At 40.9% G+C, this 22902-nt stretch overlaps 1 protein-coding gene across 2 annotated transcripts; it reads left to right on the plus strand.

Annotated features, from left to right (window-relative positions):
* The first annotated feature begins 278 nt into the window (after positions 1-278).
* Positions 279-20719, plus strand: LOC136456181 (uncharacterized). 2 transcript variants are annotated; one of them, XM_066455964.1, is made up of 31 exons: positions 279-493; positions 594-716; positions 2297-2454; positions 3327-3371; positions 3685-3763; positions 3840-3913; positions 4107-4213; positions 5255-5440; positions 8050-8250; positions 8360-8564; positions 8678-8752; positions 8848-9203; positions 9289-9481; positions 9584-9815; positions 9886-10216; positions 11313-11493; positions 11584-11724; positions 11822-12083; positions 12185-12667; positions 13010-13473; positions 14243-14379; positions 14508-14689; positions 14785-15177; positions 15257-15382; positions 15457-15522; positions 16302-18088; positions 18164-18443; positions 18648-18881; positions 19288-19806; positions 19905-20037; positions 20194-20719. In XM_066455964.1, exons 1-31 carry the CDS (start codon positions 425-427, stop codon positions 20448-20450), a joined length of 8079 nt encoding a protein of 2692 aa, XP_066312061.1. In that variant the 5' UTR covers positions 279-424; the 3' UTR covers positions 20451-20719. The 2 variants fall into 2 exon arrangements, with proteins under 2 accessions (XP_066312061.1, XP_066312062.1); XM_066455965.1 differs by lacking the exons at positions 279-493; positions 594-716; positions 2297-2454; ... (2 more) ...; positions 3840-3913; positions 4107-4213 and having other exon boundaries at positions 5275-5402; positions 20194-20718.
* The last annotated feature ends 2183 nt before the right edge of the window (positions 20720-22902 follow it).

The raw sequence follows: 22902 nt of genomic DNA on the forward strand, positions 1-22902 counted from the left end.
TGGGGACGGCCATCATACCTCGGGTCGGGCGGGTTTCTGTTTCGGGTTGGGCTGTGGAGAACCTGGGGAAAAAATCTCAGCCCGAGGCCTTGAGGCCTGAGCCTGCCCGTGGCCCGATACGACTCAAAAAGCCTGCCCGTGGCCCGACCCAACGACCTGGTTGACCCGATGGGCCATAGGGATGCTGTGCTCGCCGAGCTTGCGGTGGACTGGTGGGCTGGCTTGCCGCTGTCGTCGTCGTTAAGAATCACTCGTCCGTCCCCAGTCATCCGTCGCCGCCTCCCTCGAAACCCTACGCCGCAAGCAAAACTCTGCTCCTCGCTTAAACCCGCGAGCCCCCGGACCCGGATGTTGTTCCGCTTCCGCCCGGCCCCCTCGTAGCCACCGCCTCCGTTAGCGCCGCCACCCCACCTCGCCGGCGGCCATGGCGACCCCGTCTTACGCGGCGGTGAAGGGCCTCAACACGTCCTCGTCCAGCCGCAAGCGCTTCTCGGTACGCCTCTTCTCCGACTGCTGTTTCGCTGACACCGAATCCAGCTCGCGGAAGAGTTTTTTTTTTTGGATGCTAATGGGCTCTGTGTTTCCTTCTGCAGTTCAAGAGCTTCTCGCAGCGGGTGGAGGAGATCGACATCGATGTGTACCGCAGCCTCCACACGCTGAAGGCGGAACCGTCCAGCGGATCGTCCTTCCTCCTCGACGCAATTGCGGAGTGGAGGGTATGCGACCTTTTCTTTTCTTGCTTCGTTTATTCCAATCTTTGATATCCTTAAATCCACTTTGGAAGTAACAAGGGAGCTTAATTTGGTGCTTAGAGCATCAGAAAGAGTTTAATTTCCTTAATCATTGTTTGCTGTGCTGTCCTGTGTGCTATATTGTGTAATCTAGTCAGGATTACATCCAAGAAAATGGAAACAACACATTCTAAAATTCCACTCAGCATGAAATGGACCTTAGTTCCATCTAATTTGCTTATTTTTTCTTATTGAAGAATTAACAGAGTTCAAGGTTGTTCACAAACTGCACAAGTACAAACTTTTGCTTTAGTAACTCTATCTAGTAGAAGCATAGAAAACCTAAAACTTTTAACCGCTCCTGGGTTGCCATGCTTAAACTGCATCATACCTAATCACCTTTCTGGCCAATGCCTGCGCCATGGTTGGCTAGGTTTTTGCCTGCGCCGTGTCTTGGCCCAACACTATGCATGGTTGAGTAGTTGAGCGAGTGCAACACTCTTGACTCGAATTCCACCATTGGATTGCTCCCACCATCGTACTCACTTAGCATAACCTGCTACTGACGAATCACACCACCATATATGTCTTCACTTTATACTTGCACTTGGCGTCTAAGTGTGTTACAGTTCGATCAACTTCTGTGGCTACCATCATGTTTGATGCATCGCACAGAGGTGCCAATATGGAAAAGGGCAATGAATTCAATCATATTGTTAATTTCTAGCCAATAGATTAGTCTCCCAGCTGTCATCAATGTACTCCCTCTGTCCCAAAAAGAGTGCACATCCCACTTTTCGAGGGGTCAACCAATCTCAAGTCTGACTAAATATATGCAAAAAAAGGTACTAACATTTATGTTATCGAATAAGCATTATTAGATTAATCATGCAATGTGTATTTCATAAGAAACTTATTTGGAGATACGAACGTTGATAATATTTTCTTTAAATCTAGTCAAACTTGAAATTAATTGACTCCTCGGAAAGCGAGATGTGCATTCTTAGAGGGACATAGGGAGTATGAAGTTGCAGCAGGTTCCTTTCCATGGCCCTTTTAATTGCTATATAGAGTTATATAAATATGCCAACCCTTACTCCAGAGTCGATGCTAATATGATCATAAATGGTGCGATATGAGGCTCGTCATTGGGCCAAGGGTGTGATGGTGCTGAAGGTCCAACACATGCACCAGCGCAACTCTCTCGGTCTTGTGATGGAGTTAAGAGCATGATATAGGCTGAGCAGTTTCAGCAGATGCATGAAGTGGGCTGTGTGGGGGCATATCTGGAAGGAGTTTTGAGTAAAATCGTTGCTAGTTTTCTGGTGCCGAAAGATGCACTAGCAGGTCTTGCCTAGGATAGTGATGGAAGTTAGCGCTTGAAGTAGACCAAGCACAACGGCAGAGGCATGGCTTGTGCCCAGCATGAGCGCATCTAGAAGGGTTTTTTGATTAAATCTAGGCCATGTGGGTACTTGGTTCTTTCTATTGCAAATAGATTAGTTATAGTTATAGGCAATTATTTAACACTTGTTTCTTTTGTTCCTTTTCTTATGTGAATCCAGGAGCTCAATACTGCAGAGGATTTCATCTCATTTTATGAGGAGATGATACCATTGGTACAGACACTGCCTCAAATTGTCTTGCACCGTGAAAAGCTCTTTTCCGCACTTGTACAAAGGGTAAACATGAGTGCAAGATTGTCCCTGGAGCCAATACTCATGTAAGCATATCACAGATTCATGTACTTAGTTAGTGTGATGACTTCAACTCTTCTTCGTATGGTACTAAATGTGTTATATGCTGTCATTGCCTTTCCTTATTTGTCTGACCTACATATGCGAATGATGCATGATTACTCAAGTTTGGGGTTTGTGTAACAATTTTGAAAAACTATCTGTACAATATAATAAGAATAAAAATTGGAAATGAAGTCAAGTTTGTCATTCTTCATATGTGATCATCTGATAAAACTTGCTGTGCAGTAGATTGTTCTGTTGGGCTGTAAATGGAACCTGCCTATGTCTGTACTTACAGCTTGTTCGCTTGGTCGTATTTGGCTTATAAGCCATGGCTTATCAGCCAACGTACAATATTTTTCTCTCACACCAAACCATCCAACAGTACTTTCAGCCATGGCTTATAAGCCAAATCAGTCCAAACGAACAGGGCGTTAGTTGTAGATGTTTTGTTATATCTTTGTTGGAATGGCTACTGGATCAGCATACAACCTTTAAGCAACCTTAATACTAGGTGATCCCATATTTTATTGCTCTCGACAATTGTTTTTTTTGTAAGGAGACACGGGGAGTTGAAGAGCCTCAGTTTATTGTCTGACCCTTGGTTGCACACATGCCCTATTTTCTGTGTTGTTCTATTGTACTACTCAGCTCAATTTTGCCTATTGCAATCCTTTGTTTGAATTAAATGTACTTCTATCGAGTAATGTGCTCCAGTGCGCTGTAGCATCAGAATTTCAGTTTCACTAGGTCACTAGTGGAATCCTACTTTATGTTTAATATTCAATAGCTCATGTTTGGTTTGTGATGATTTAACAACTATTGGATGTCTAACTGATTTCTTTTTGACATGCAGGTTGATTGCAGCTCTCTCCAGGGATATTCTAGAAGATTTTTTGCCGTGAGTTTCGGAGCTCCAATTCAATAAGTTACTATAAGGCTACTCAGCATGGTTGTTAGTCTGTAGCATTATAGTGTTGTGTAGGCCCTGGTCCTTATGGCTTGCTTGTTTTGTTTTTTGTTATCTCAGATGATTACCTTGATCTATTTTTCCCTAATGACCTAAATTAAATCAACCTAAAAGGATTATAATCTCTATTGTTCTGCTGCAATAGTTGTCTGAGACTTTATTTTCATACAGAATGAGAGGTTTCAGAGGCCCTTATCCTCGTTAGTTACGCTTGACCTTTTTTTCTATTTTTTATTGATTACAGCTTTTTAGGAAGACATGCTAGTGCCCTTTTAGCTCTCCTTAATGATGGAGGTGATCGTGACCCCGAAATCCTGGAGCAGGTTGGTCTGCTTATTGTGATTCATAAGTCTTGCTTGCAGTTAAGTAGCAGAAGTCATATGTAATGTTGTATTTCAGGTCTTCACATCCTGGTCGTATATAATGATGTACTTGCAAAAGTATCTAGTGAAAGATACTGTCCAAATTCTTAGGTGAGTTTGCATCTTCAAAAATGAGGCCTATGTATGCTATTGGCTCAAACCTTGTTTAATGGCCTTTGGCCCCATGATTAGATAAACAAGTTGCATTTGTTGTTATCCAAAATAAAATCAGTTGCATTTGTTGATAATTTGATATCCAAATTCAGCTATCTAACTGACTGCCAAGTCTTTATCATTGTTGAAGGACCACAGCAGCGTTGAGATATTCCCCAAAGGACTATGTTAGAGAATTTATGGCAGAATCTGTATCATTTTTGTTGAGGAATGCACCTAATAATCAGCTAACGCAAGGTATTTTTCTTTTCTCACTTATGTTCTTTTACTGGATATATATCATGTTTCTGAAAAGTATGGGTCTTTTTTGTTTTCCTCAACTTTTGGTGTTGGTTTCAATAATGCTATGGAGCCACTAGCTTTTCATATTTAGTTCAAAATTAACCTTTGTCGTATCTGGCTGTGGGCTCAACTTAAACACTATCTCCATTGTGAATTGCTCAAAGATATGACATAGTTTTTGTGGAAGTATTCATTCTAGCCAAGCCTGAAACTGAGGTCTCAGAGGACCAACTGAAAGTTGTGGGAGTAAAGTAATAGATAAAGATGGAGACTTAAAGGGCATCTCCATTTATTTTTCATTTAAAAAAATTCTACTAAATTGGTTCCTTTCTGTGTTTTTTTTTTCTGTCTGGCCTGTTATCTATTCTTGATTGGAAGATGAGTTTGATGAGGCACACTGCTTACACTGTGGTTCAGTTTCAAATCATTTCTATAATGAGGTTTACTAATTTTCTGACTTCAAATATTGAAAAAAAGGCAGATTTCCCACTACATTCAAGTGCTTTTGATGATTTGCTCTCAGTTATCTCACTTAGGCCCCAGGACACACATCCATTCAAGTACTAATGAATGGAGTTTTAACTGCGCAGATTGGTGTTTTCCTTTTTTCCACTGGCTTCCTATCTTTTGCAACTATGCAATGTTTTCTGTTTGCTGAGGCAGAAACCTCTTAACATAGGGAGAATGGGTTTTCCATATAAAGTTGTGTTGTGTAGCTTCATCACTACTCCCTTCGTTCCAAATTGTAAGTTGTTTTGCCTTTTCTAGGTACATAGCTTTTGCTACGCACCTAGATATACATTATGTCTAGTTGCATACTAGAAGCTATGTATCTAGAAAAGCCGGAACAGCTTACAATTTGGAACGGAGAGAGTACTGGTACTAAAGAGTTTAGGCTGAGCTACCAACAATGGTAGTGGGCAGCTAGGCTGTCATGCTTGTATAAATGAGGTAGCTAATTTATTTTAACTTGCATTTTTCTTGATTGGTCCTTAGGTCTACTGAAAGTTCTACGTGAGGCTGCTAAACAACCATCACCTACACGGATAGACGGGGTGGTCTCTTTGCTGTGGCATGTCATGAAAGGAACTTCCACAAAGCTACACTCAAAAGCTGGGCAGGTCTTGAAGTTCTTGTTGAGCAAGTCAGTTGTTTCCACTCTCCCTGATAAATTCCCTGATGGTCAGATAACTTTCTGCGAATGACACTGTTTTTTTTTTTGCATTGCCCTTATGTTCCATATGTTCTACCTATTGCTTGTTTTCATTGGGCCACCTCATTATCAATTTGGTTTAGCTAGTTTGATCAGTGCCTCATTATTTTAATTCATAAGTGACTTTTTTAGCCTCCATGTTTTATCTATTCCATGATGGTCAGATGACTTTCTGCCAAATTCCCAATGACATCTACTATTGTGATTTTCTTAATGTTAGTTGCACTGCCCTTATATTTCATTTGTTCCATCATTGCTTGTGTTCATTGGCTCACCTCGTCATGTATCACCATTTAGTTGAATTCATCAGTGCCCCGTCATAATTCATAAGTGAGTTTTTAGACGTCTGTTATGACCGGCGTCCAGTACGTCAGGTGCCGGCGCACAAGTGATTAGGAGGCCGGCGCACAGGGGCTATGAGGCGCCTGGATTAGATGGGCTAATGGCCCAGTTATCTTTATTTGCTATTTCCCTCAATAGGATATTTATTTGTTAAAATAGGATTTTATAGAGAGGCTATATATATATATATATATATATATCTTGTAAACAATTATTGGAGAATTAAGCAAGGCAAATATTCTTGCCTGGCCTCAAGGGCCATTTACCGTGACCCCTGCCTCCCTCACGTTGCCTTCCTCCTCCAGCATGCCTAGGGCAGCCGCCGCCTGCCTCCCTGCTCAAGCCACGGCGCCCCAGCGCCGTCACCCTCGCCCCCAACCTCCGATCTTCTATCCCTACGCTCTTCGCAGCCGCGGTAGGATCAAGGATCCTATCAATCTGGTATCGGCGAGTCAGGTTCCGATGCTTCCGCGACAGTGGACGCTAAGACCACTGCGCCGCCGGTTCCGCTGGTCGTGTCGCCGGTGCCGCAGGGGGCGCAGCCTTCCCCTTCTGACGCCATCACCAAGGCCCTCGCTGAGATCGCCCAGCAGCTGGCCCATCTCAACGCTGGGCAGGTGCACCTCTCCGCGCCGCAGGCGTCCATGCACTCTCGCCTGGCAACCGTGGAGAGTCATCAAGCGTCTTCATCGGCGACGACCATGCCCCAGGGTTTCCCCTACGGGATGGCAGTGTACGTAACAGCGGCTCTGTCCACTTTCTCCACCAGCACCGCCATACCCGCAGACACCGCCTCGCATACCACGCTGCCCACTTCCACGATGCCCGCCGCCCCAACCCCATCCACCGGAGTTCCCATCCACTTGCTCAAATTTCCACCCTCACCATCGCCGCTGCCCAATTTTTCGCTGCCACCAGCGCCGGTGTTTCCCACCTACACTACCGCGCCGCCGCCGCCGGCTCCTACCCCAGCCGCGCCATCTCCGGGGTTGGGAATCCCCCGCTTCAGCAAGCTCGACTTCACCTCCTATGATGGCTCGGAGTATCCCTTGAATTGGCTCACCCATTGCGAGCAATTCTTTCGAGGGCAGCGCTTGCCTCGGATCGCGTCTGGCTCGCGTCCTACCATCTGCATGGCGCCGCACAGACGTGGTACTACGCCCTAGAGCAAGATGAGAGTGTACCTTCATGGGAGCGTTTCAAGGATCTCTGTCATCTACGCTTCGGGCCGCCTGTTCGTTGCAACCGCCTCTCCGAGCTTGCGCGGTTGCCCTTCCAGACCACCGTGGAAGATTACCAGGAGCGTTTTAACGCCCTGGTCTGTCACAACCCCAACCTGGAGCCGCGCCAGAAGGCGGACTTGTTCGTGGGGGGCCTTCCGGAGCACATCCGCGTCGACGTCGAACTCCGGGCTCCCCAGGACTTGTAGACGGCGATGCACCTGGCTCGGGCTTACGAGCGCCGCGCCGCGGCCATGCTGCCGGCCCCAGTGCAGCGGCCTGCGCGCCCTCAGCGCCAGCCCCTGGCGCTGCCCAAGCCACCGGCGCGTGTCCCAGGGCCTGGGGCCGCCGCACCAGCAGCAGCAGCGCCTGCCCAGCAACAGCCACCGCAGGCGCTGCCAGTAGGTCAGGCACCGGCGCACAAGTGGCTAAAAAAATAAAGATGTTATGACCGGCGTCCAGTACGTCAGGCGCCGGCGCACAAGTGGCTAGGAGGCCGGCGCACAGAGGCTATGAGGCGCCTGGATTAGATGGGCTAATGGCCCAGTTATCCTTATTTGCTATTTCCCTCAATAGGATATTTATTTCTTAAAATAGGATTTTATAGAGAGGCTATATATATATATATATATATATCTTGTAAACAATTACTGGAGAATTAAGCAAGGCAAATATTCTTGCCTGGCCTCAAGGGCCATCTACCGTGACCCCTGCCTCCCTCACGTTGCCTTCCTCCTCCAGCACGCCTAGGGCAGCCGCCGCTTCCTCCCTGCTCAAGCCACGGCGCCCCAGCGCCGTCACCCTCGCCCCCGACCTCCGATCTCCTATCCCTACGCTCTTCGCAGCCGCGGTAGGATCAAGGATCCTATCACGTCTCCATGTTTCAGAACCACAATGCAAGACCTAACATCATTTTTTGTGCATAATCATGTCAGGGAAAATCTGTTTTGAAAGCTGCTCTTTTTTACACTTCTTTCTGTTCTTCAATAATAATCACTGCATAGTACAAAATGCAGGGTCTTCTACTATTCATGAGTTCATGACAGGGCTGATTCAAAGATTATGCGATGAAGTGGATCCAAAAGAATTACCATTGATGTATACTTGTTTATTTGAAGAAATCAACTGCTGTCTTAAGGATGGCTGTTTGGAGCATTTGAAGTGCTTGATTGATTTTCTTGCATTTGCTTTACAGAAGAAGCAAAGCAATGTATTCGGTCAGATTTACCAGTCCGATTTACCAATTCGTTGTCGATATTCTTTCACTGCTTGAATTCATTGTTAGTAAAGATTAGATGATTAGTAGATTCTTCTCTATTTTGCCAGATAAGGTGAAGTTGATTAAACTTGTTGAGTTGCTGGTTAGTAGATATGTGTTGCCTGGAAGCAACATAACAGAAGCTTCTTCATCTGAGGTTCTTGGAAGTATTCTTGACTTTCTGCTTTCTGTTCTGGATGTTCCAACCATTTCTGGCAATTTGTCCATCGTATCACCTTTCTATGCTCCAGTGTTCAAATTAACAAATCCGAGGTAAATTTTCTCTTGCTGATGGTGTTTGTTTACTTTGTTAACTCCTGGACATTTTGCTTCTCACGAAATGGTAGTGATCTAGCACCTAACACCGATCTCAACTCTGTATCCAGTGTGATTGTCTTTATAAAGAAACTTTTGGCAACAGGTCCTCTAGTTACACAACATTTTGAAAGTCAGATATTGAGGTATGTAATATATTTTCTTATATTCCTTAAAAAATGTTATGTCTATTCACGATTCGCACACAAAAGATTTGACCATGCAATTTTATGCCTTGTAGTGCAATGGATAATTTCATTGCAAGTTCACCCGAGGATGTTATCTTTATCCTTCACAATTTCTTTAAAGGATCAAAGAAGCAAATATTTCTTCGTAGCACTGATGGAAATCATCTGGATTCAGTGGAGAAAACTTACAAGTTCTTTGAATCAAAATTTTCTTTCTGGATAGAGTTATTAGATGATACAGTCGGCACTGGAAATCGATCTAGTAATAATCAGGTCAGTGAAAAGGAAGCTGCTATACTGTGGGGATCTATTTGCTGCTATCCTAACATGAAAGGTGTACATCAAGATAGTTTGTCACTGCTGAGGAAGTTAATCTTCAACTTTGATCGGTTGCTTGAAGTGGGAGAAGGTGATTTTACTTGAAGATTTCTTTATCCTAATATCACCGTCGTTGGTCTTTCTAAAAGGCATAAATTCAAATGATTGACATGCAGAGAACATGAATGGTCTTCCAATGACTACCTGGAGAAGTCTACTTGGTGCAGCATTGTCATCGTACCACGAATTATCGCTGGTCAACACCAGCAGAAATTCAGAATTTAGTTTTTTCATATCGCTTGCCAAGAGTCACAGTACATGCCCACAAGTACTGTCTGCTGTAGCTGAATATTTGGATTCCCTGCATGGGTAAAGCTACATATACTTTTTACCCTTCACTTTATCATTTGTTTCCTTAATTTATTTGATTAAGGCAATTCTTCATTTTTTTCTGTATGCTTCTGTGAGCAGACTACCATCCCTGGAAGTGACAAAAGAATTTGATCCACAAAATCTCTTGGATCTGTTCTCCATCTTTGCTGTCAATTTGAGCAGTCCAAGCAAGGATGTTCGAATTTTAACGTTGAGGATTCTATCATATTTTGTGAAGATGGATCAACGTCTAATCACAGATGAGGAGCGACCACACAAGAGGCAGAGAACAGAAGTTTCTGGAGAGGAAGCTGTTGCTAAATATGCTAATGTATGTCTTGTGAACTAATACTTTTATTTGCTATTTTCCTGGCATTGCTCTAATGTTTACTTGAAATCAGGTTGTGGATACTCTTTTGATTATTGAGTCGACACCAATTTCAGTATCTACTAGCCGTAAAATTGCTATCTTCATTTCTCGGATACAAATGAGTTTATATTCCAAGATGGTTCATGATGATTACATACCTCCTCTCTTACATGGTATTATTGGCATATTGTACAATAGATTTAGTGATCTGTGGCCACCAACACTGGATTGCCTTGCTGTCCTCATTAGACAACACAAGGAGCTTGTTTGGGGTCAGTTTGTTCAGTTTATTGCAATTCACCAATCAAAAGGACTGACTGTGAAAAATAAGGAGAAGCTGGAAGCTGCAACCCAGCCACAGTGTACGTATCAGTCGTTTATCTAATGTACTTTTTGTAAGATAATCTGCTGCATTCTCCTGATCTTTTGCTACAGCAGGGGTTAGGCAATAGGTCAACTCTGCTGTTCTCTATCTACTGTAGTAGTATGGCAGTAGTGCCAAGTAGTGGCTGATCTCAGCCCAATAGTAGATAGCTGTAGCAAGTAGTGGCTATAAAGTGTGGTTGTAGTGTACCTTGTAGGTGGTAGCTAAGAGTTGTATATATCCAGTTTGCTTGGCAATGAAAGGGCAGTTCAGTTCAGCAGCATTTGCACTTGTGTGTGCTCTCTTCTCACCCTTCTCTTCTTCCTCTAGCCCAAAATCCAGTGTGTGTGAGAGAGAGTGAGCTGCTGCTCACCTGTGCAGGGCTGCTGGCTGCCAACACTTTTGTCATTGTTCTTCTAGAAACCCACACATTAGACAATCCAGAGCCTCTAGTAACCGTTTGTATATGTCTTCATTCTTTACATGCACACATCTGTGCTTTGAGTTGCCCTTTTCATGTCCTTTGCTGCTGTGTGGTCATATTCCTAATTCTGCTCAGAAGTTCTTGACGCTTTATTGGGATTTTGTATCGTATTTCAAATGGTGCATTTGCAGGCTGTTTAGATGTATATTATTGTCAAATTATTGTCAGATCTGGCAGATAAGCTGTGATTTTGATGACAAAGTTCTGATGTGATATGCTTTTAGTTACACCTGATGGTACCATCTGAGGATACTGGAGTCTTATCTTACCTTTTGAATTATCTACCTGTGCTGACTTTCTAACTTAGTGTTTTGCATGCTTCTACATTAACAAATTAACAATAGTTCCTTCTGTTCAGCTCGGTTTACATAATGAAAAATTAATTTGTTGGTTTTCACATATTTGTGATTTACTTGTAATTGGCCTACAGAAATCCTTTTTGTAAAATGCTTAGTAGTAATTATGGAAAGCAACCGATTTGAAGCAGTAAGAGTCAATGATGTATCTTTACAATCTTTCTGATATTATTGAGTATTCTTGTATCCATTCTTCTTTGGCTCTGTTTATTCTTTTTGTACTGCTGTTTCTTACCCCATGTTTGGTATTGCAGCTATTTTTGACTGCTTCAACTTGTATCTTGCTATGGACTTTGATTGCACACCAGCTGAGACCATGGCTACCTTATTGCTTCAATCGCTCCAAAGGATTCCTGATGTTGCTGAATCCCGATCTCGACATCTTATACCGCTATTTCTCAACTTTATGGGTTATGATGATGGCAGCATCTTTAGGTATTTAGATGACAAACTATCTTATTTCTACAATTTTGACTTTTGGAAGTCCGATCCTTATTGATACCTTTTTTGAACCGACTTCTGCAGTGCTGATTCATATATGCCTGAAAAATGTAAAGGCAAACAATGGAAAACGATTCTAAAAGAATGGTTAAACTTATTGAGGTTAATGCACAATACAAGATCGTTATATCAGAGCAAATTTCTCCAGGAAGTGCTAACTAAAAGGTCTGCGAATAAATAGTTATATATGTGCTGCTGCGGCCTGCAAATGAATTAATGTGTTTTGTGTGTTATAAATTGTGTTTTAATTGTTTGTTCCCAGGGTTCTTGATGAAAGTGATCCTGACATACAAGCAAAAGCATTGGATTGCCTTTTGAACTGGAAGGATGAGTTCTTGACCCCGTACAGTCAAAATCTTAAAAATCTGATTGACGTAAAGACTCTTCGTGAAGAGCTGACCACATGGGCAGTTTCACATGACTCCTCGTCAATTCTGAAAGACCATAGAAGTCGTGTGGTTCCTCTGGTTATCCGTGTGTTGGCACCGAAAGTAAGGAAGCTGAAGCTACTTGGTTCTCGAAAGGTTTGTGTTTGCTTACTGCTTATCTATCAACAATAATGGTATTTGTAATTTTTCATTTGCTTTGTGTTTGACCTCGTCATTATTTTTTTGCATTCTGCCAGCACACAGGTGTCAGTCATCGAAAGGCAATTCTTCGTTTCCTTTTGCAGTTTGATTCAAATGAACTTGAGCTCTTTTTCTCATTACTTCTGAGGTCCTTGATCCCTGGCAGCCTCCAGCTTAAAATGTTTGGTTCTCAGTCTGACAACCTACTTGGAAATTTCACTGACATTGTTGGAACTTCAACAGAAATTTGTGTAGAGAACTTTACATGGAAAAAGGCAAATGGTTTCATTCATCTGGTTGAAGAAATTTTTGGTACTTTTGATATGGCACATATAAGCCCATTTCTTAATGTTTTATTAATCATTGTCGCTCGCTTGCTGGAGAGTTGCATGCGGAATCTTAGAAGTGAGAGTGATGGGAAATATCCTTGCAACCAATCAAATGACCATGATAATGATTGTTCCATAAATTCTGAAGTGGGCAATTCTGTAAACGTGGATGAATGCCGTAAAGAAATGCATCTAGGAGACCATATGGAGGTGCGCCATATTATCACCTTTACGGATGCTCTTATCTTTCAGTTTACTCTAGTACCATATGTGACATCTTTTGCTGAACTCCCAAAGTAGCTTTGTGTTACTCTGGTAATCAAGCTCAGAATGCCAAATTACTGAAATAACTAGGACATCTGAAGATATTATAGGGAAGAACTAGTTACATATAGCAAATCAAGTAGATGGTTCTATCAAATTCTTACTTCAAGTACTTATTTGTAAGCTTGTGTCATTATTTCTTATCATGAAGCTACTATGCATTTTATTTGCCAAATGTTTATGTCTTCTCCTAACTAATTGCTACAGCAACCTCACTCTGTCATGCAGACAAGTGTATCCATCAAGCAGTTGAAGGATTTGAGGTCTTCATGTATTAGAATTGTCTCGTCAGCCCTTAGTCACTATGAAAGCCATGAGTTTGGAGAAAACTTCTGGGGTATTTTTTCCTCTTCTGTGAAACCTCTGATAGACTGCTTTACACAAGAGGCTTCCAGTAGTGAGAAACCAAGTTCATTATTTGCTTGTTTTATGGCTATGAGTCGGAGCCCAAAATTAGCACCACTGCTCGGGTCGAATAATCTTGTACCAGCTATTTTTTCTATTTTAACTGTGAAGACAGCGTCAGGATCCATCACCACCTATACCCTTGAGTTCATTGAGAATCTGTTGAGGTTGGATATTGATTTGCAGCAGCAAGATGACCATTCAGTGAAGAAAGTTCTTCTTCCACATATGGATGTTCTTATCCATAGTCTCCATGATTTTGTTAATCACCGCAAAGAGCTTAACAGGTTAGTCACGCCATTACTATAGTAATACTACTGTGCAGAATGCAAAACCTTGACCACTTCAATATACTAAAATACTTCCTCTTTTTCACTGTATTTGTTCATGGCATCGGGGGGATATGATTCAGTATATCTGTCCATTGAAGAAATCAGAAGTATAGTTATTGTGATGTTTCACAGTCTACCCCCAATTAAATGCCTTGAAGGAGGAAGATTAGTTGTAGCATGCTATTTAATTGGGTTATGGATGGTGATTTCACACTGGGTTTTCTTTGAACTATTTTCTTGGTTAGTGCGCATTTTTTGGGCTATGGACAAGCATAGTTTATCAAATGAGAGTGATCGTAAAAAATACCAATATGTCAGTCATTTAATTTATTTTGTCCATTCATAGAAAATGTAATTTTTAGACTTGTGGATCTAAGACTGTCTATATCCTATAAATCAACAAATGAATCATAGCTTCCGTAAAAAAAGAATCATACCGTAGACATTAACTTTCTATAATGTTTTGTTCATCTATTATGGTGGTTAAACATCTCTTATGAGAGACTCAAGACTTCAATGTCATTGTTTAGATGTCTCTGTTTTGTCAAGCAAGTGTATAAATTTTCTTAAGACTCTTCATTGCTTGGGTCGTATCCTCTCTTTAAAACTTCTGTTCCACATTGCATCGCATTAATATCTTCGGACATGTTTACAGCACATTTGGGAGCATATGCATGTGACTTAATAATCTTGACTTAATTTCCTGCATTTTTAATATATACAGGAGATCTGGTACATGGCTTGGGCAACGCGAACTTAGGCTGTTCAAATTATTGCTAAATTACATCACAGATCGCTCAGCTGCTGATAATTTCATAGACCTTATTCTTCCATTTTTCAGTAAGAAAGACTTGAACTCCGGTAAGCCTTTTATGGAGTAAATTTTGTGTGCACATTAGCCTGCATATCGAATGATTGTTTTTTTTTTAATTTGCAAATGCCCAACCTTGACATGGTCTGCCCTATTTGTCTCATCTTTTATATCGCAGATGATTGTTTGGAAGCACTATGTGTTGTGAGGGGAATAATTCAAAATCTGAGATGCAAGGTATCTGTAAAAGTTCTAAATGCACTGAACCCATTACTTGCGACTGTCGGATTGGAACTGCGGCTATGTATCTGTGATATTTATGATGGGTTGTCATTACATGATCCTTCAATGTTGTTTCTGGTAACTATCACTATTTGTGATGTCAATTATGTCCACTTTGCCATGTTGCCTGTTCCTGTTTCACAGTTTCTTGTGGTAATTTGCATTTTTGACAGGCTGGGTTAATACGAGATCTGAATGCAGTTTCAGCTTCAGAACTTGGTGAACTAGATTATGACACAAGACTTAACACCTATGACAAGGTTAGGCCACAGTTGTTTCTTGGCTTGACAGAAGAGCATGTGGGCGCCATATTATCTCATTGTGTGTATGATATGTCATCTGAAGAGTTGATTTTGCGGCAAAGTGCATCGAGGGCTCTGCAGTCATTCCTGGATTTTTCTGCTGCAGTTATGAATAATGATGTGTCCAAATACTCTATTGATGATAAATCTAGAGAGAATAATACCAGAAGCATCTGCACGATGGGCTGTATTCAGAAGATATTGGAAAAAACTTATCTGCACAATATGGGAGTAGCAATGACTAAAGATATATCAATTCAAAAGGTGTGTATATATTTATTATTTTTTAGTTTGTAGTCTATCAAATTATTGGTTGAAGGACTGAAAATGATGTTGTATTCAGGAATGGATTATTTTACTTAGGGAGATGGTCTCCAATTTTAATCATTTAGCATCCTTAAGCTCATTTAGGCCTCTCTGTAAGGAGGATATGGAAGAGGATTTTTTCCACAACATAACTCATTTACAGGTAAATGTGCTTGATTCAGTTATAACAAAGGCCAGATAAAGGACTGTAAAACTCATTTATATTTACTAATGCAGGCTGGTAAAAGATCAAAGGCATTGTCGCTTTTCAGACAGGGAATCAAGGAAAACAACTTTTCAGAGGTAAATGATAATAGAACGCTCTAGTTGATGTCAGTATGGTATGTGCATATTTGGAAATTAAATTGCTGATAGTTGATCATTTGTTTCGGCTGTTGAATTGAAAAGCTAAGTACTTGTTTGGTGGACCTGTGATGCAAGTACCAGTTTTTTATAAAAAAAATAGGTACTTTGTCTCTTTGCTTTGTCAGGCTAGTATGGCTTCACAAATGTTTATATAATATTGCTGAAGAGATGTGAGCCTATTTTTTCCCTTTACCTAAGGGATTTGTGACACAGGCCAGATTTTCTTTGAAACTGTGTAACAGTGTACGGATCTTGCATCACAAGCAGCAGAAATTTGTCTTCTAAAGCAGTGCAATTCTGTCTTGCAATACTGTGTTAACAAAGGAAATCTTAATAGTTGACGACTACAGGAATGTGTTATGGCCATCTAGTTAGTTAGCACTCAGCAGTCAGCACCTAGAAAAATGAGATGTTCAAAGAGTACATTTTCCTATAAAGAAAAACATTAATCTGTTTGTTGCTATAGTGTTTTTGTTTCCACCATTGGTTCTTGCGTTTGCTAAAAATTTACCAGCAAAGTTGATGGCCTTTTCTTTTTGTTTAGATACATTTTTTTACTTACATAAGAAAAGCATTTTGCACGTAAATCGTCACTCACCAATATCTGTTTCATGCACCTGTACCTGTTGCATAACTCGATAAAGTGTCCAGTGAACTGAACTCGTTATCTTCTCCCGTTTATTTTTTCATTAACATCACTTTGTGCTTTCATTTAGGATATCACTATGAAAGTCTTTGTTCCACTATTTTTCAATATGTTTTCTGACATAAAAGCTGGGAAGGGTGAACAAGTCAGAGATATATGTTTGGATACACTATCTGCTGTTGCTGCCAAAGTGCAGTGGGAACAGTATAGAACAATATTGAAGAGATGCTTCCGAGAATTAAACCTTAGACCTGATAAGCAGAAGATCATATTGAGGCTGATTTGCTCCGTGTTAGATGCATTCCATTTCATGAAGCCTGCAAATGATGCCTCAGGAAATTCTGATGCTATGAGTGAAGATGCTGATTCTTCCCTTACATTCTCTTTGACTATGGTCTCTTCTGATAAGCAACAGTACCTGCAAAAGGTTGTGTTTCCGCAGGTTCAAAAGTTGTTAGGATCAGATCCAGAGAAAGTCAACGTCAACATAAACCTAGTAGCACTGAAAATACTTAAGTTGTTACCGGTGGATTATTTTGAGTCACAACTTTCGAGCATCATTCATCGAATCTGTAACTTACTCAAGAATCGTCTTGAAAGCATACGTGATGAAGCTAGGTCTGCTTTAGCTGCTTCTGTGAAGGAACTTGGGATTGGGTATTTGCAGTTTGTGGTCAAGATATTAAGAGCTATACTTAAAAGAGGTTTTGAGTTACATGTTCTGGGCTACACACTTCATTATTTATTGTCAAAAAACATTACTTCGGATATGTATGGTAGGCTTGACTACTGTTTAGAAGATCTGTTGGCAGTGATTGACAGTGATTTACTTGGAGATGTTGCAGAACAAAAGGAAGTTGAAAAACTTGCCTCCAAAATGAAAGAGACAAAGAAGAGAATGTCATTTGAGACTCTTAAGCTGATTGCTCAAAGTATTACATTCAGGACAGATTTACTGAAGAAGATAATCTCACCTGTTTCTTTACATCTTCAGAAGCAACTTACTCCAAAGTTGAAAACCAGACTTGAGATGATGCTACACAATATAGCCTTAGGGATTGAGTGCAACCCATCTACTGAAACATCAAACTTGTTTATCTTCGTGTATTGTCTTATTGAGGATACTATTACAGGAAGTAGATCTGAATGCAAAGAGAATACACAATCTAGTCCTGATCAAGACAGTACTGTAGGAAAGACCTTCCTGGGACTAGGTGAGAGTGGATCGCAGAATTCTTATATACTTACCAAGTTTGCACTTGACTTACTTCGTAATCGTCTGAAGAGCATCAAGCTAGACAAGGAAGATGAACAACTCGTGAAGATGTTGGATCCTTTTGTTGACCTTTTGCGAAAGTGTATGAGTTCCAAACATGAAAGTGTTCTCTCAGTCACTTTTAGATGTTTTGCTTTATTGGTGAAACTTCCTTTGCCATCTCTCAAGGACAATGCAATTATTATAAAAAATGTACTTATGGACATTGTACAGAGAGCTGGAAACTCCAATGGTCATTTGGTCACATCTTGTTTTAAGCTACTTTCTGATCTACTTAGAGGATTCAGGATTTCACTTTCAGAGAATCAGCTTCAGATGCTTGTTCATACCCCTATGTTTGTGGATCTTCAGACAAATCCTTCCCCTGTTGCCTTATCGCTTCTCAAAACAATAGTCAGGCTAAAATTGGTTTCCCACGAAATTTATGATATGGTTGTTAAGATAGGAGAGTTGATGGTAACAACGCTAACTGAATCTATACAGCAGCAATGCATTCAAATTATGCTACAGTTTTTTCTGAACTATCCACTTTCTGAGAAGCGCTTACAGCAACATATTGACTTTTTTCTGGCAAACTTAAGGTATGATGAATATCCATGGTTACTTACCTTTAGCGTAACATCTGCACTGTATGCTAACACACTGGAAAATTGCAGTTATGAACATCCTTCAGGAAGAGAAGCAGTGCTTGAAATGCTCCATGACATTCTTACCAGATTTCCCCAGAGGATTATTGATGACCAGGGTCAAACTTTTTTTCTTCATCTTGTAGTTGCTCTAGCGAATGAACAGCATCAGAATGTGTCTTCAATGATCCTTAGAGCTATCCAAAAGCTGTTAGGACGCATTGGTGATCAGGGAAAGAGTTCCATTTTTGAGTATTCCCTTTCGTGGTACACTGGTGAAAAGAAAAGTCTGTGGAGTGCTTCAGCCCAGGTTACCTTCTAGTAGCATTGCTATATTTTTCCATATACTAAAAAAAGATATATTGTACATTTAGCAGTGGACTGTGTGGGTGGTTGCAATTTGCTTTTGTATTTGGGTGGTATTGAAGTACTTTACTTAGTCCCTATATGCTTATGTTTCAGAGTACTATTGTCTTTTTACATCAATTATTGAAGTGGTTCTTGCACTTTACAGGTTATTGGTTTACTTGTTGGTGATCACACATTACAAACGGGCAAGCACCTTAAAAGTATTCTGGCTGTTGTTAAGAAAATAGTGGAATCATCTGTCATTGCTTCTGGAGCTATACAATTAGGCTTATCTGATGAAGCTGTCCTGCCATTGTGGAAAGAGGCTTACCACTCTGTTGCCATGATGGAGAGGTTACTTCTTCGCTTTCCGGAGTTGTATTTTGAGCAGAACATGGAGGTATGATTACCTTCATGCACTACTACTATATCAAATTGCAGATGTATGCATTTTGGTTTTTTTTTCTGATCTAGATCTTGCCATGTCTTTTATGTCGCCTCACCACATGCCTTAGTCACTTTAACGTAAGGCGATAGTCAGTCGCCACGCCTCGCTTTACCGCTTTGCTAACCTTGGTGTTGTCAAACAATCATATTATTCTTTTGCAGCATTCATTTTTTTTGCAGCCATGTCTTTTTACCCATTTAGTGAGATTTGTACTACTATTCAAGGCACTTATTGACCATTTACTTATTTAGTATTGGGGTCTCAGATTTATTTGTTCTTAAACATAGTATTTCTTTCAAGCCTTGAACTGGTCATATCCCTTGCAACCTCAAGTTTATGACACAGTTATAATTTGCAGGATATATGGATAATAGTATGCAAGTTGTTGATCCATCCTCATTCGATGTTGCGTAGTATTTCAAGCTCTCTGGTAGCATCATATTTTGCTACAGCGGAGAAGAGGAAACGTGAACAGAAATTGGATGCCCCATCATGGCTGCTTGTTCAACCAAGCAGGCTATTCATAATAGCTGTTTCCTTGTTGAAACAATTGAGGACTGAACTGAGTGATACTACGGCAAACAATCTGATTGTACAGAATCTTGCATACTCGGTCTGCAACTTGCATATGTTGATTGGGCAATCGACCTCAACACCTCAGTTTTGGTCTAGCATTAGTTCTGATCGTGGTGCTTTCCTTGAGGGTTTTGAATTGCTTGGTTCAACAAAATTGAAAAATATGTTTCTCCTTTGTACTTCGACATCTAGTGATACATCTGGATCTAGTCTTGGCATTAACGAAGAGCCTACATCTTTGTTAGTTTCGTCCATCCTAAAGAAGATGGGAAGAATTGCAATGCAGATGCAGGATACACAGGTAAGCTCCATTCCATCAGCTAAGTCATTTCCTTGTATGTTTCTCAGGATGGTGGCTTGCAATTCATATGAAATACTTTTTTTTTTGTCCATACGCAGATAAAGATCGTGTTCAATTGCTTCAGTATGATTTCATCAGCTCTTGGCTCTGATGAATCACTAACCTATGCTGATCACCTCTTGGCCCCATTGTATAAAGTTTCTGAAGGATTTGCTGGGAAAGTTGTTAGTGGTATGTTAATATTCCTGTCTGGCTGTCTTGGTATTGTTTATTATTTGTTTTCAGCATATCGGAGGTGCATACATATTCAGTGTAGGCATGTTCAGTGCCTAGGGCTTGCCATCTGTCTGAGCTTATCTGAGTACCGTTTTGCTGTTGTCGTTTCAGATGAAGTGACGCAACTGGCCCAGGGGGTCCAGAACAAGTTACGTGACCTGATTGGCTCTGAGAAATTTGTTGAAGTCTACAAGAGCGTTCGGATGGGCCTGAAACAGAAGCGGGACGGTAGAAAGCAGGCACAGAAGATTGTTGCAGCCGTGGACCCAGAACGGCATGCCAAGCGAAAGCAGCGTATTGCAGCCAAGCACCGGGAACACAAGAGGCGGAAGATAATGGCGATGAAGATTGGCAGGTGGATGAGGTAGTTTGGTATTAAGCTCTGTGAAATTAGGTGGCAACGGAGTCATGTAATTGTAGAGGTTTTGTATTCGTGCTAGATGTGCTGGCATAAAACTAAGTTAATGTTTAAGTTGATAGAAAATTTTGTTTTATACGTTGAGTCACACTTTTGACTGGCCGACCTAATTTTGTTGTTGAGTTTCGATATCATATTGTAAGTAAAATATTAAGAGGGATATGCAATGAAGGTATAATTTTTTGGATTAATTTCTTTTCCGGGGAAACAAGTAATAATAATATATTAATTGTGCAATCAAGAATTCTTGCATGAGGTTTGCAGCTGGCGCCATCTGATACCCCGACACGATAAATCGGTGAAAATGCACCCCGGTGAAACTGATACAACCGAGCATCGACAGTCTGCTGCATCCTTCCTGGGAATCTCAAACAACAACAAAGCCTTTAAGTCCCAAACAAGTTGGGGTAGGCTAGAGTTGAAATCCAACAGAAGTAATCAAGGTTCAGGCACGTGAATAGCTGTCTTCCAAGCACTCCTATCTAAGGCTAAGTCTTTCGGTATATTCCATCCTTTCAAGTCTCCTTTTATTGCCTCTACCCAGGTCAACTTCGGTCTTCCTCGGCTTCTCTTCACGTTACTATCCTGACTTAGGATTCCACTACGCACCGGTGCATCTGGAGGTCTCCGTTGCACATGTCCAAACCATCTCAACCGGTGTTGGACAAGCTTTTCTTCAATTGGTGCTACCCCTAATCTCTCACGTATATCATCGTTCCGAACTCGATCCCTTCTTGTATGACCGCAAATCCATACTTTTTTATTATTTTGAACGAAAAGGTTGATTTAATCTATGAATGCTGTTTTTTCTAGTTTCAAAATTTAATACTACAAGTTTGGCTATCGTAAACGTTGTACCGTGATTTGCATCTTCTTGACATGGCATTACTCCCTCTTCATTAAAAGTGTCATTTTCACTTCTCGATGATTTAAATATTTTTGACTTTTGACTAAATATATAAAAAATATTAATATTTATGGTGCATAATTAGAGTAATCACTGAATATATTTTTCATGATAAACTTGTTTAAAGATGTAAATATCTACTTAAATTTGAGAAAGTTTGAATAGCACGAAACTTTATATGACATTCTTTTTGGATGGACGGAGTATGTAAGTTTTCTTTAACCAAATTTGGCTTCGTCCATCTTTTCCTTTGCTTCTCTCTCACTCTCTGAAAAAAGACAGCATTATATCAATTTAACTGTTGGTAACAAATTATGGTCTAGATCATTTCCAGAGGCTCATAACACCAAATTGGTCCATTGAACTAATCGGCTAGCCTTGCTGCATGAGTTGCCTTATTACAGTCTCCTAACATGAGAAGGCCTGCCTAGGCTCTAGTGGGGAATCCGAGGAGGAAATAGTGGCTCCTAACCTAGAATAGTTTCATTCATATCTATTTATGTATTGGTTCTCGTATTTTATATATAATTTATATCTAAGAAGCTATTTCTTCATCTCTTATTAATTTCAATACCATATCATTATTTTGATTAGTTTTTTTTTATCTCAAAAGACGGCTGTAAGGCCTTATATTGCTATCAGATGACTCAGCTAAATATCTAGAAATCAGAACCAAGGTACACCATACACCCCCGCCAGCCGCAGCCAGCCTTTGCTCCTCGCCGTCACCGCCCCTACCGCCTAGGGCTCCTCTCCTTCCTCTCCGATGCGTCTGCTGGTGGTAAGAAGAGGGTCCCATCTCTCTTCTCCGTAGTTTTTAGAGATCTAGTTTGTTCAGGTTTATCCCAAATAATTCTATCAATGAAATTAGACGATTTTCGGTCGGGATATTGTTTCCTGCGATGATTTTAGTGATTGCAACGACGAGGTTGCCATTGTAGATGTCGATTTCATCGGCAGACGGCCAATTTGTGGCCGTTATCCGCAATGGGAGGGTGCTTCTGGGCACTCTCAACAAGGACAGTTCTCCGGATCGTCGATATTTGGGGGGAGAGGAAATCAAGGATTGAAGGTGATGGATCTGCATCCTATACTGTGCCTGACGATGCATGTGTCGATATTCTTTCATCGATTCAGATGCGCTTTGGATGGGTTCTAGAACATTGATCTTGAGGCTTGTCCAATGTTTTAGGGTTAATCGTTGGATTCGATACATGGACTGTACTCTGGCTTCGGTGTTCGACTGCATCGACGAAAGCCACGAGGGAAGAAGACGATGGAAGAACTTGGATAGAATATTGTGCCTTACTTATTTCAAAAATTTTCATATGTAGTTTGGCGCTTTGGAAAAAAAAGCACTCAGCTAAATCGCGAGCCACGTGATTGATTAGTTGACCGTCCTAAGAGCATCTCCAAGAGTTCACTAAATCTCCTCCTAATCCTTGGTTTTTAGAAAGATGAGAAAAAACCTTCTCCAACAACTTCTAATCTATCG

Source organism: Miscanthus floridulus, chromosome 6, assembly GCF_019320115.1.
Source record: "Miscanthus floridulus cultivar M001 chromosome 6, ASM1932011v1, whole genome shotgun sequence".
NCBI classification, from domain to species: domain Eukaryota; kingdom Viridiplantae; phylum Streptophyta; class Magnoliopsida; order Poales; family Poaceae; genus Miscanthus; species Miscanthus floridulus.